Raw genomic sequence first — 13989 nt, 5'->3', positions numbered from 1 at the left:
TTTTCTTTTTTTTTAGTAGTAGAAAGTTCAAATAAACAACACTTTTGATAAATTGAATGCATCCTTCCTATTAATTTGGCATAGCTGAACATATCAGGATAATTTTATCACCACAACCTCACCAACAAACATTCATGTTCACAGTCTTGTGCTTTTGCAATGACTCAGGACTACAGAGAAATTAAAAGCCTTTTCCTTTCTCTCTTTTCAGTCTTTTTTAAATGAACACTTGAGACTGGGAGGGCACCCCGCAGCTAAGAGAAAAAAGGAACAGAGGACATGTATTTGAAAGGTTAGTCAGCAGGACTTTTAAAAACACAGCTCTTCCGTGGTGAGTTGAGTGCCATGGTTGCACTCCTGTGCCAGAGCCCTCTAACAAGACTGTATGACTGTAGACCCTGCATTTATGGAGCATACCAACATAAATATTACACACAGAGTCAAAATCAATCAAGATACAGTCACAAACAGTAGGAGGTAGGTGCAGACTCAGGACTTTGCCACAAATTCTATGTGTCTGCACAGCTTAAGAGCTAGAGGCCCAATAAATGCCTGCCCGGTGTCAGCAGAGTCCACTAAGTGTTGACGTCGACCCCTCTGTTTCAAAGACACAGAGAACTGCGAAACTGAAAGAATGGATTCTGAACCACAATGGTCAGAAACTTGGGTTTCCCATCAAAAATTTATTCCAAGAACTTTTTCTGCTTCACCATTCTGAAACTAACAATCTTTTGGCCATATGTTCCAGTCATATTTGCCCCAAATATGTCCAGTTGTTCTGCTAATTAACTGAAACTACAGATGTACAAAATTTAAAAATGAAGATGAGGATAAATCATGACAAAAGTACAACAGAAAAAGAGTTTCAGCTTAAGAATTCACAGACATGCTAATATATTTAAATGTTTTTTTAAGGATAGATACAGTAGATAGATGGATGGATGGATAGATAGATTTAGAATGAATTGCAAAAATATTTTGTGATATCCTTTAAATACAAATTTTCACACTCCATCTACCCTGGCCAAACAAAAGCAACAAAACAAGAAGACAATTATAATCAGCAAGGCTGTCTACACTGCATTATAATGGACACGCTGACTTGCAGTTTAGACAGATTTGTTCATTATAATCGCTGGCTTTCTGTTTTCTGGTGCTGTGATGCTCACTTGAAGTGCAGAAATGGAAACACAAATAAATTGTCCCACGAATCCAGACTGTTGTGATGAGCCAGACATTGAGTATCCCCTGTATTATAGTCATTTCTGTTTCCCAGTGGATACATTGTACGTCAGGGGACAGGTGAAATTTCTGATAATATTTTCAGGTAAAACAATACAATGAAAGTACAGAAAATAAAAATATGGTTCAATCATATGCTGGCAGTAAAAGCTTTCATTTAACATCTGTGATATCTGTGGGTCTGTTTTTCCTATAAGGATGAACCAGCTCATAAAATAAATAAGCACATACACACACACGCGCACACAACCTCACAACTCTTAAAGGAGCATTTCTCAAATAAATAAATAATCTGTAACTTTTACTCACCCTCATGTTGTTCCAAATCTGTATGAAATCTTTCGTTCTTGCGAAAACCACAAGCTTCATCTTGTGATTAAATTAAATCTTGAATCTTGACATCTTGGTGATTCAGTTTTTGATTCGGAAACCTCCATTCTCCAATAATTGCATTGAAAAAGGATCAGTACATTATTTATAATTCCTCTATATATCTTCTGTAGAAGAAAGAAAGTCTTTCAGGTTTGAAATGACAAGGTGAATAAATGATGACAGAATCTTTATTTATGGATGAACTAAACTCCTTTAAATGTACAGACAAAGGAGAAATCTATCCTTGAGGCTCAATTATGAACCCATAACCTTCAGAGTGGAGAGTTACAATATAAGCAACAATATTAAAATCTTGTGAATAATAGTTCGTTTAAGTTGGTTATCTTTAAGGGATGGTCTATTCCAGTAGTTCATTGTGGCAGATTGTATCTAAACCATTTCAAAAACAGGACTAATGGGGAAGTGGTCATGGCTGTTGGTTGCTGCTGACCTAACACTCGTATCTCGGAGTCCCAGTCGTCCCGTGCAGGGAGACCGCCGTTTCATCTCAGTTGATCTTAAAACAGATCAGTCTTTTGAAGATTTTTCCTTCTCTGGAGCTTAAGATTAATAAGTGAGTGCTAGAGAAATTTGGAAGGGGAAAACGGCAGTATATTTCAGATGAAATCATAGGGTGCATGGAGAAGGAAGGGTGAATGATGGAAATCGAAACATGAGTTTAATTCAAAGTAAAAAATATAACAAACACACTGCAGTAAAACTTAACTTCTATATTTATCTACAAATACTGTAGGTGTTTCTTCAGCTAGGGGCACTTTATGTCCCGGGGCTGATTTTTATTAAAACAGCCCTTGTTCCATATTCCAAACATTCTATCAAAATATACACTACTGTTCAAAAGTTTGGGGTCAGTAATTTTTTTTTTTTTGGAAATAAAATAATACTTTTATTAAGGACTCATTAAATTGATCGAATGTGATTAAATTAAATAAGGACTCGTTAAATTGATTGAATGTGACTGTATTAAGGTATTAAAGGGATACTCATTAATCATTAATCACTTACCCCCATGTCGTTCCAAACCCGTAAAAGCTTCGTTCATCTTTGGAACACAATTTAAGATATTTTGGATGAAAACCGGGAGGCCTGTGACTGTCCCATAAACTGCCAAGTAAATAACAGTGTCAAGGTCCATAAAAGGTATAAAAGTCGTCGTCAGAATACTCCATCTGCCATCAGACGTGCAATCTGGGTTATATGATGCGAAGGAACACTTTATGTTAGCGAAGAAAACAAAAATAACGACTTTATTCAACAATTCCTTTGTTAACGGTCTCCTCTAGGTCTCTCCATATCACCATATGCTGTGTATGCTCTTCTGTATCAGCCGCGCCACAAGGATGCTGAATAAAGTCGTTATTTTTGTTTTCTTTGCTTACAAAAAGTTTTCTCGTCGCTTCATAACATTACGGCTGAACACTGATGGCAGATGGACTATTCTGACAATGTCTTTCATACTTTTATGGACCTTGACACTGTTATTTACTTGGCAGTCTATGGGACAGTCACAGGCCTCCCGGTTTTCATCCAAAATATCTTAAATTGTGTTCCGAAGACGCAAAAAGCTTTTATGGGTTTGGAACGACATGGGGGTAAGTGATTGATGACAAAATTTTCATTTTGGGGTGGAGTATCCCTTTAAACAGCACAACTGTTTAAATTAAATGTTTCTTTTGCACCAATTCAGCATATTAGAATGATTTCTGAAGGATCATGTGAAGACTGGAGTAATGGCTGGTGAAAATTGTAATAATATTTAATAATATTATGTGTTTTTGCTGTATTTCTGATCAAATATATGTAGCTTTGGTGAGCATCAGAGAAATCAAGAAATCATTTAAAAGAAATCACTGATGCACTTTTCAAAATAACCTTTTTTTTTCTTTGCAGATGAAAAAAGTCATACAGGTTTGAAACAAACTGAAGGTGTTTTCACAGAATTTTCATTTTTTGGCAAACTACCCCTTTCAATGCTAGGTAAGCAAGTCATCCGAGGACATAAGCAGCTTTATTGAACATCTTTTTACTTCTCACTTTCTCAGTGAAACAGCAATCTCATCTATTCTCTCTGCAAGAAATGATAGACAGAATACAACCTATAGTGTAAAATATATATGGTCTCTTATTCCACAAAAAGCATGCAGATTTTCTATTATATTGAAACAATAACCATAAGGTTTTATGGACCTTGTTTTTGTGACCTCCCTCTTTAAGGGAGGTGAGTGAGCCAGCAGCCAAGGAATGTAGTTTAATGGCTAGAATCCCAGATGATACTTAGTGAACAGCCTACGAATAAGCCCAAGCTACTGCAGCCTCGGTCTCTCTAGGAGAGCTGTGAGCTCACAGCGCTGTAACACTTGAGTATGAGAGGTATTTAGGACATAAAAGCACACATCAGTGGTCACTATGCCAACCAGAAATAAACTCTGAGCATATACGCAAGCACTACATCCTACTGGATTTCTATGTAACTCTCTTTTAATCCTAACATTCACACTCAGGAAAAAAAAACGGTACAGAACTGTGACTGGGGTGGTACCCTTTCAAAATGTACACATATGTACACTTTAGGTTCTTAAATGTATTTTTAAGTAAAATACTATTATGTATATTTAAGGTACATGTACCATTTAGAGGTGAATAAGGTATAAATATGTTCCTTTTAGCTGAGAGTGTGTATATACCTCAATCCACCAATGTGTTAGAATGATATTGAACTTAGTATTATTTAACAGATTTTGACAATTTAGACTACAGATTTAGGCATTTTATGCTTTTATAAGACAAAACATTACTTCTGTTTTTATATATTCATTTTTATATTGTTATATCCGCCAAGTCCTCATTCATCACAATTACTTTTTGAATGAATTATTCTGAATAAAGAAAATCAAATTATATAAAATCACAGTTGGTTATACATAGTTGGATATATATATACAGTGCCTATAAATAGTATTCATACTCCTTTTTTCACATTTTATGTTGCAGCCTTATGTTAAACTGCTTTTAATAACCTTTTTTTACCACATCAATCTACACTCCATACACCATAATGACAAAGCAAAAAAAACAGATTTGTAACAACTTTGCAAATTTATAAGAAATAAAAAAACCTGAAATGATTCTATTGCATAAGTATTCATACCGTTTTCTGGGACAGTTGAAATTTTGCTCAGGAGCATTCATATTGCTTGAAGATGTTACTACACATCGAGTGAGGTTAACCTGTGGCAAATTTATTTGAATGTGTATGATTTGGAAAGCCATACACCTCTCAATAAAAGATCAGAGCAAAAACCAAGGACTGCCTGTAGAGCTCAGAGACAGGATTGGGTTGAGTCAAGCATGTGGTGTGGGGTTGAGTTAAAAAATCTGCTGCATTGAAGGTTCACAGAAGCATGTAGCTTCTATTATCCACAATGGAAGAAGTTTGGAAACTCCAGGACCCTTCCTAGAGCTGGCCTCATGGCCAGACTGAGCAATCGATGGAGAAGGGCCTTGGTTAGACTGGTGACCAAGAAGTTGATGGTCACTCTAGTTGAGCTTTATGATCATATGTAGAGATAGTAGAAACCTGTGGCCAATCTCAATCCTCTCCTCAGTGAAGACACATGAAAATCACTTGCAATTAAAACAAAGCACCTAAAAAGCTGTCAGATTGTGAGAAACAAGATTATCTGGTCTGATGAACTGCAATTCCAAGCATCAAGTTTGAAGGAAACCAGTTCTGCTCATCACCTGCAGAGTAGCATCCCAACAGTAAAGTGTGCTGGTAGCAGCCTCATGCTGAGGGACTGTTTTTCAGCGCCAGGGACCGAAGGACTAGTCAGAGTAGAAGGAAAGCTCAACACAGCAAAATATAGAGATAGCCTTAATGAAAACCCAGTCCAGAGCATTCAGAACCTGAGACTGGGCAGAATTTTGACCATCCAAAAGGAAAATGACCCTAAGCACACAGCAAGAGTGGCTTATAGAAAACTTTGTGAACATCCTTGAGTGGTCCAGCCACAGCCTGAGCTTGAACCCAATCAAATATTTCTGGAGAAACCTGAAAATGCCTGCCAGCCCCCATCCAAGCTGACAGAGCTTGAGAGGTGAAGAGGTGAGGAGAATAATGGCAGATAATTGCCAAATGCAGATGTGCAAAGCTTGATGCATCATACCAAAAAGACTTGAGACTGTAAAGGTGCTTCAACTAATTACTGTGTTAAGGGTATGGACACTTATGCAATGTACTTTATTTCAGTTTTTGAATTTTAATAAATTTGCAAAGTTGTCACAGATCTGTTTTTTGCTTTGTCATTATGGTGTATGGAGTGTAGATTGATGTGGGGAAAAAAGTTATAAGGCTGCAATATTAAAAAAAAAAAAAACTTGAAAAAATATAAAGAGGTATGAATACTTTTTATAGGCACTGCATATATAACCACATGGTTATATAATCTTATGACATGCTCGAATTTTGTGATTATTTGTCCACATCTCTCCTGTAGAGCTGGATATTTTGTGGAAATAGATGCCATCTATTGGCCATTTTTTGTTAGTGCACAATTTGTGATGCCAAACCTATCAACCTATGCATCACTACATCTGCATTAAGAAAAATGTACTACATTAGTCGTTTTTTATCCTCTTCTCTCTCTCTCTCTCTCTCTCTCTCTCTTAAATTATAAATGATAAACATATAATTATACTGATATGGATGTCTAAGTAGGGAACAAATTTAAAGTGAATCTGTTAATGAAAGCCTACTCAAGTGGTTGTCAGAAAAATAGGACACTAGTAGTTATAATTTAAGATTAAGCTAAAAAATTGATTTTAATCTGTGTGGTCATTACTGTAAACAGCCTTCTTGATTTGCAGTTCTCAAGTAAACCCCAAAATGCATAGACAGCAGAAAGTTTGGCAGGGGGAGTACATCAAAAAACAAACCTCCATTCAAACTCTTGCTATATCTAACTGGAGCAACAGCTGCCTGGGTGGAGTTATCATCACTGAGTGATGGCTGAAAGAGGTAAGCTGAGGACAGACTCAGAGGTTTCCTGTGCAGCTTTGCTCTTTCCTGAATGTGACACTTTGCCACGTCTGCAGCTGTAACCGTTGTAATGAGAGACATATCCCAGTCCCACATACCTGTCCACATACACAGGCCTGGTTAAAATGATCATTTTAGAAGCTGACCTTGCATTTGGTGTTTCTTAACTGGCAGGGGAATGTAAAACTAACTGAGCAGCACTGATACACAACTGAAAAGTCTACTCGTATGAATCTGTGAATGAAAAAATCTCCTCTGACATTGGGATTGTTATGCTTAATGATGTGGTCTGTCTGAATCTTACTTCAGACATTACTTTTCATTTAAAAATATTAATATTATTCAATAATGTTGTTAGTAATCAAATATCAAGATTCATAAACTAAAGACAGGGATAGAAGGCGAGAAAAATAAAATTGGAAAGATCGAGAGAGGTTGAGTTTTAAAACAAGCTTTTACAAAAAATGCTAGAAAGGTCACTTCTAAAGGTCAAGGGTTTGTCATTGTTTTTTTTTATTATTATTGCGCCAAGGTTATAGAATAGTTTGTTCACTGTTTGTTCTACCAAGGCACGTGCACACACAGACATCAAAGGGGGCTTGAGCACCTGCCCTTTTGCTTCCTCAAGAGAAAGTGCCCTTTTTTCTTGGGGAGTTGTGTGCGTGTGTGTGTTTCTGTTTGCACACAGCTTTCCCTGTCAAACAAATAAAAAATCTAAATATCAGGTCGGGTTTATTAACTCTGTCACATTCCGATGCCTTTCTCCGCGTCTCTGCAGCACAGCATCGTAGCGCACATTGATAGGCACATCACAGACAGACAAACAGACAGACTGCAGAAGTGAAGCCCTTGCTCCCTTTCCAGTTGTGTTTGTCTTGCTGTGGAGGTGAATGGTGATGAACAAAAGTCTACCTGTGTCTGGAATTTACAGCTAATTATCCAAAAGGCAAATATAGTTAATTTGTCTTGCTAACATCCATGACTTATGAGAGCTAACATGTAAGTTAGCTAATGTTATATAGGCCTATAGTAGGTTAGACCAGTGTGGATTCTTTCACGGTTTATTAAAAAGCATTTAGAATGATCGGAAAATTCAAGATATGGGGGCAGAAATGTATATATTTATTTCATTTCATATAGTTAATCAGTATCATGCAAATATAATATTGATTTTATATAGCAGTTCAATAAACGAGAATTTAATATTAAAACTATTAAGACACAATATTTACTGTTTTTGCTCTGTTTCACCAACAAATATAATATAATTCCAATTTGTGTCTCTGAGCAACATGAATGCTGTTTGTTCCTGAATGAATCAACCACTTAAATGATTCGGTTCAATCACAGTGACTCACTTATTAACAATGACTTACTGCTACCTACTGGCAGTTTTAATTTTACATTTAATGTATCTTTTAATTTTATTAATTCAACGTTTTATGTTTAAAATATCAAAACAGTATTAATACATTTGTAACTGCAAGTTAAATGCATTCATGTCCTGCATTAAACATTGTGTAAATGCATCTAAATGCCCCTTCTAATGCAGCTTCTTTGGTTTCTCTGCATTGCAAAGATGAATTTTGTCAATACTGATTACATTTGCTTGGTAACAGCCCAAATTATTTATTATTCTAATTCACTGATTCAATTTAAGAATTTGAAAAAATGAGGCACACTTTTAGAAAATATGGCTTAAAAAGGTGCCAATAAGATGTAAAAATCAATTTAAACTTATTGGAAAAGATGAATTTCTATCACTGCTGTGACATTACCACCACACAGAATATGCAGAATATCAAAAACATTAGAAGTCAGCTGTCCACGGTAGTCCTTAAGATACCAGCACAACACACTTGGCAAAATACCATCTAATTACCATTATCGATAAAATCCCAGAAAATATTGATCTATTTTCTGTCAATATCGCACACCCCTAATATATTTAACATTTTGTTTAGACTTTTTTTTTTAAATAAATATGAGAAGTGCCCTTTTTTCCACTTGAGCCTCTGCACCTCATAATGTCTGTGCACGTCCCTGGTTCTACCACTATCAACACATGCAAAAACCATTTGTTTTCTGAAGCCACTAGTGTTATGTGTTATATTTTAATATTTTGCACCCAAGTTGGTCTGTGTTTCTCATCTTAAAGGGATAGTTCATCCAAAAGTGAGATTTTCTTCATTTACTCACACTGATGCAACTTTTTTTGTGTGGAATATATATATAAAAAAAAAGGTTAAAAATGTCTCAGTTATATTGTAAAGTTGCAGAGATGAGATGAGGCAAACAGGGGTGAGGATCTACGTGCAGGAGTTTAATAAAAATTCAGGAAACAACATGTAATCCAACTTGGGTAAAACAAGGAACTCAGACAAGGGCAGGGAGCAACCATCACAGACATTCAACAGGCTATTTATACACAGACGGAAACAGGATAACACGGTAACAAGACACACCTGGGAAAGGAATCAAGACAACCAATGAAACAATAGGACTACAAGTTGACTACAAATGGCACTCTTCACAGGAAGTAACAAAATCCAAACACCAGACAGGGGACCATGGGCAAGATCATGAGAGAGCCCCCTCCTTAGGAGCAGACTCCAGACACTCCGAAATAAACACTTAAATCCAGGAGGGAGGTGGAACAGGGGGAGGGATGGAGGGACAGGTCCATGCAGAGCTGTCCTTAGCTGACGCTGGGCCCGGTGCGAGGTAGGGAGCGGGGCCCCCCATTCCGTTCGTGTACTGGAGGGGGGTTTGTTGGTACAGGTGCCCCTCGGTCCATTCGCAGCGGGGCCCGTTGCGACCGCATCAGCTGCACTCCCTTAAGGACAGCTCTGGGTCCATGTGTGGGAGGAGGGCCTGGAGACTGAGGCAGAACTTGGAGACAGTATGGAGCAGAAGACCACGACAGCAGAGTAGACGGAGCAGTTGGAAGAGGAGCCCAAGGCAAAGACGGAGAGCCGCAGAGCCAAGGCGACACTGAGGTTCTGGAGGGCCATGGCGGAGCTGATGGCTCAGGCGACTGAGGAGCATGGAGGATCAGGAAGACCGCAGTGGAACCAGAGCGACAGAGGACCAAGGTGGAGCTGAGGGGAGTGAGGAGTCCAACAGAGCCAGGGGAATGAAGAGACGGGGCGTAGCAGGAGGAGTGTAGTCCTGAAGTGTAGGGAGGTGGACGACCGACCAAGGCAGAGATGGAGGGACAAGGGAGCCCAGCAGCCTCCTTGGCTATAACAGAACAGACAGAGACTTCATAACTGGGCGCCACCACCACGCAAGGAGCTGAAGCAAGCTCCGCTGCCTCTTGAGGTTCTGCAGCCTCAACCACCACCTCTGGAGATCCTTCAGCGGCTGCCGTCAGCTCTGAAGTTTCAGCGGTAGTGTGTGCAGCCCAAACACACCATAAAGCCACCCCCCATATAGAAAGTGCTGTAGACATGGGGATCACTACTGGGACAGAAGGGCTTGAGAGCATTGGTTTAGGGGTAGGGTCTCCCTCAACCTCCCCTACTGTAAAGGGGAATTAAAAAAACTGCAGGACAAATTCAATAAACTGTGCCAGGGTACAGCTGGAGTCTTCTAGTAAGTTCAGACAAATATTTGGATCAATTCCACTCCAGAAACAGTCTTTTACCATAGCCTCATCACCAAGCATAAGGTGTCTGTACAAAAGGAACTCCTCCACATAGCATTCAATGGGTTGGCCATTCTGAAAAATGGAGCAGAGTAAACTTACGTGGTCACAAAAAACTCCTGCTAGATCCATAATGTGGTCAGTTCTGTAAAGTTTCAGAGACAACATGAGGCAAACAGAGGTGAGGATCTACGTGCAGGAGTTTAATAAAAATTCAGAAACCAAGAAGTAATCCAACATGGGCAAACCAAGGAACTCAGACAAGGAAAAGGAGCAACCATCACAGATATTCAACAACTGACAAAGACTAACTGAAACACTGGGCTATTTATACACAGAGACACAAACAGGATAACAAGGTAACAAGACACACAGGAATCAAGACAACCAATGAAACAATAGGATTACAAGTTGACTACAAATGGCACTCTAGACAGGAAGTAACACAAAAGTCCAAACACAAGACAGGGGACCACGGATTCATCAAGATCATGATGAATATACACATATATATATATATATATATATATATATATATATATATATATATATATATATATATATATATATATATACGTACAAATTGTGGCCAAAAGTATTGGTGGTGACATAAATTTTGTGGTTTGCAAATTTTGCTGCTTAAGCAGTTGTGGTGTTCATTCACATTGTTTCTAGATCATGTCACAGCCAGTACTTGTGAACAATGTGAATGAACACAACAACAGCTTAAGTAGCAAATTTTGCAAAACACAAAATTTATGTCACTGCCAATACTTTTAGCCATGATTGTGTGTGTTTATATATATATATATATATATATATATATATATATACACACATACATATATATTCTCTTTCATTTCATGGACAAAAAGTTAAAAAAAATATTCAAAATATCTTCTTTTGTGTTCTGCAGAACAAAGAAAAGAGAGAGAGTAAATGGTGACAGAAGTTTATTTTTTGTACAATCCCATTACTAAACAGAACTTGTCTACTTTTTTAATTTATATGTTGAATGTAATGTTGTTGTTGTTAGTGTTTTCAATGGCTAATGCAGATATCTAGAAAGCAGAGTAGCTCATATATATAATTTATATTTATATATTTAAAAAATATTTATATATTTATAAATGTATATAATTATTTTCTAACTTTTTAACATGCAGTTATAAATATATTAATTAATTCAGTAACAAAAAGAATTTGTATACTATCTATTGACAAAGTTGTCAGTAGCAAACCAATTCAGACATCATCTAATGCTAATAATCTCAAATTACTAAATATTGACCAATTTATCACCTGGCTGATATATCATCTGTCTGACTGATTTGAAAAGTGAAATTTGAGTGACACTCATAATTATTCACCTAGCGACCACCATCAAGACCACAAAACACTCTAATCAAAAAGAGGTACAACAACACAAGCTCATAGCGATGACTAGCAGACTAACGGTCTAATGAATAACGATTTCTAATATGACTCAAGTTGTTATCTAATTCTAAATAACACAAAGTACAACTTAAAGAGTGTAAATTTAAGGTGGGTGTGGTGCAGAAAGTTCCTGTTGCTCATGAAATAATTTCATTGTCTTCACAACAAGAGTTTAAACTATAGGGAATCTGTTTGGCATGAACTTCAAGAGCTTAGATATTCACTGCTCTTAAACAGGTGTCACTTTACCCCAGTTTATGTTTCACTGTTGTATAAAAACAGACATTTAACCACTCTACGCAAGCTGTGGTGTGTCTGTTGTTTTCACACAGGATATCCTGTAACATCATTTCTGCTACTCTGACATTCTACAAAAAAGCAATGAAAGAGGCTAAAAATATGTCACAGTGTGCACCACATAGAAATAAAGTCAGAAAACATGTACTTTGAAGAATTTTGTGTTTAAAACTCTCCTAAGGTACATTAAACACCTCAAAACTTAACCAAATCAAATCTTTTTGATATATAAACACAGCATCTAAGTAAATGAGATCAATTTTGGGTGTCCTTACATAACAACATTAAAAATGATGTCCAAGACTAAATATGACTCTTTTAAAACATATGCACAGATCTTTACTTTAGCCAAATGTTTGAGTCAGCAACAACTTGTCAATGTCCTTGTCAACATGGAGTCCTACTAACAAACCAAGGTAAACATTGTGTTTTATTATGTCACTGCCATCATGCAAGTGTTTGCATTATTATTCAGTATCGAGCTGTACGTTTGACCTCATTTAGACTAAAAAAAAAACATTATATTAAACCTGACCACCGAATTCTATTAATTTCTATTAAGCTTGTCACCATGATGTATTTAGACACTTCTAAAAACGTTATAAGAAATTGTAATGACATAAAACTTACCATAATCGTCTGCCTCCATACTGCCGCGGTGTTTCACACAGCTGTTCCTCCACTACACAAACTCAACATCAATTGTCTGTCGCGCGGGGATTTTGTGTGTGTGTGTGTGTGTGTGTGTGTGTTCTCTCTCTCTCTTCCAGGTTACAGCTGTTCCACTCACGGTGAACTGTACAGTACATAAGCCCGTCTGAAAACCTAGTGAGTCGCCTACATATACAGCATTTCTGGGCATCATGAGTGCGCAAAAATGCGTCAAAATCTCACTACAGGGTTTAGACCCAGCCAGTCTCTTTAACCCTATGAAAGAACAAATTTCTGTGTACCTAATATTAGTGCCATTAAAATGTTACCGTTAGTAGTAACATTATATATATATATATATATATATATATATATATATATATATATATATATATATATATATATATATATATATATATATATATATATATATATATATATATATATATATATATATATATATATCATATTTTTTCCGCCATTATTAATTCTGTCCAGCAGGAGTCTCCCCAACCTTTTGAGAGATTGAAAAGAGGACTTTAAAATTGATAAAATGTAAGTCTTTCATGCAGTTTCACCATCGTCATCATCATAATAATAAATAAATTAAATCATCCATGTATTTGAAACGTGAATGCTAAAAATACTGTTGTCACCCACCAGAAGCCATAAATACAATAAGATGTTTTGCTGTCATTTACAAACGTAAAATTCTGCTTTTATTCTCATCCTGTATGTCTGCGTCCTCACTCTCTGGAAATTGTTGAATGATTGACAGCAGCAGTAATTGTTATTCCAAACTATGCAAACACACAGACCCAGACAATAATCTTGCTACGTTCCTAAAGGAAAACTTCTGTTGGAAAAATGCAGCTCTGTGATGGGAAAAGCCAGGTTGTAACCTGTAAATCATTATGCAAATATTCCATATAGATTTGCAGATTAGTTCACTGTTGCCACTGTTTACAAATTGGCCATTAAAAGAAAGTTGGTTGTGTTGTATAGCTCTGTCTTTGCATATTTTTTAAGGGGGTAAAAAAAATCTCAAAAACACCCTTTCTGGGCACCACATACACATTTTTGTCATAGTTTCCTGGTTAAGTATTACCACAGACACTAAATTGCTTTTGTCTGTGCCGCACACCGTCAAACACGCAACAACAGACCAAGTCACAAAGTTTCTTTCCTTCACAAAGGCACACCATCAATACCATGCTTTTGCTAGAACTCAGTCAGTACATCAGAGTTGACTAGTCTCAGGCCTCATGTTGATGATTTATGT

General features: G+C 36.9%; 1 protein-coding gene across 1 annotated transcript in view; it reads right to left on the bottom strand.

Annotated features, from left to right (window-relative positions):
* Positions 1 to 12810, bottom strand: part of LOC109084691 (cytohesin-1-like) — a 58268-nt gene extending 45458 nt beyond the window's left edge. The window contains exon 1 of the mRNA XM_042767948.1: positions 12687 to 12810. Coding sequence (XP_042623882.1) covers positions 12687 to 12705 — 19 coding nt within the window. The 5' untranslated portion in view covers positions 12706 to 12810. The remainder of the gene's footprint in view (positions 1 to 12686) is intronic.
* Between the last annotated feature and the right edge of the window lie 1179 nt (positions 12811 to 13989).

This window comes from Cyprinus carpio, chromosome A12 (genome assembly GCF_018340385.1).
Source record: "Cyprinus carpio isolate SPL01 chromosome A12, ASM1834038v1, whole genome shotgun sequence".
NCBI classification, from domain to species: domain Eukaryota; kingdom Metazoa; phylum Chordata; class Actinopteri; order Cypriniformes; family Cyprinidae; genus Cyprinus; species Cyprinus carpio.
This window is presented reverse-complemented; position numbering and strand designations above follow the sequence as displayed.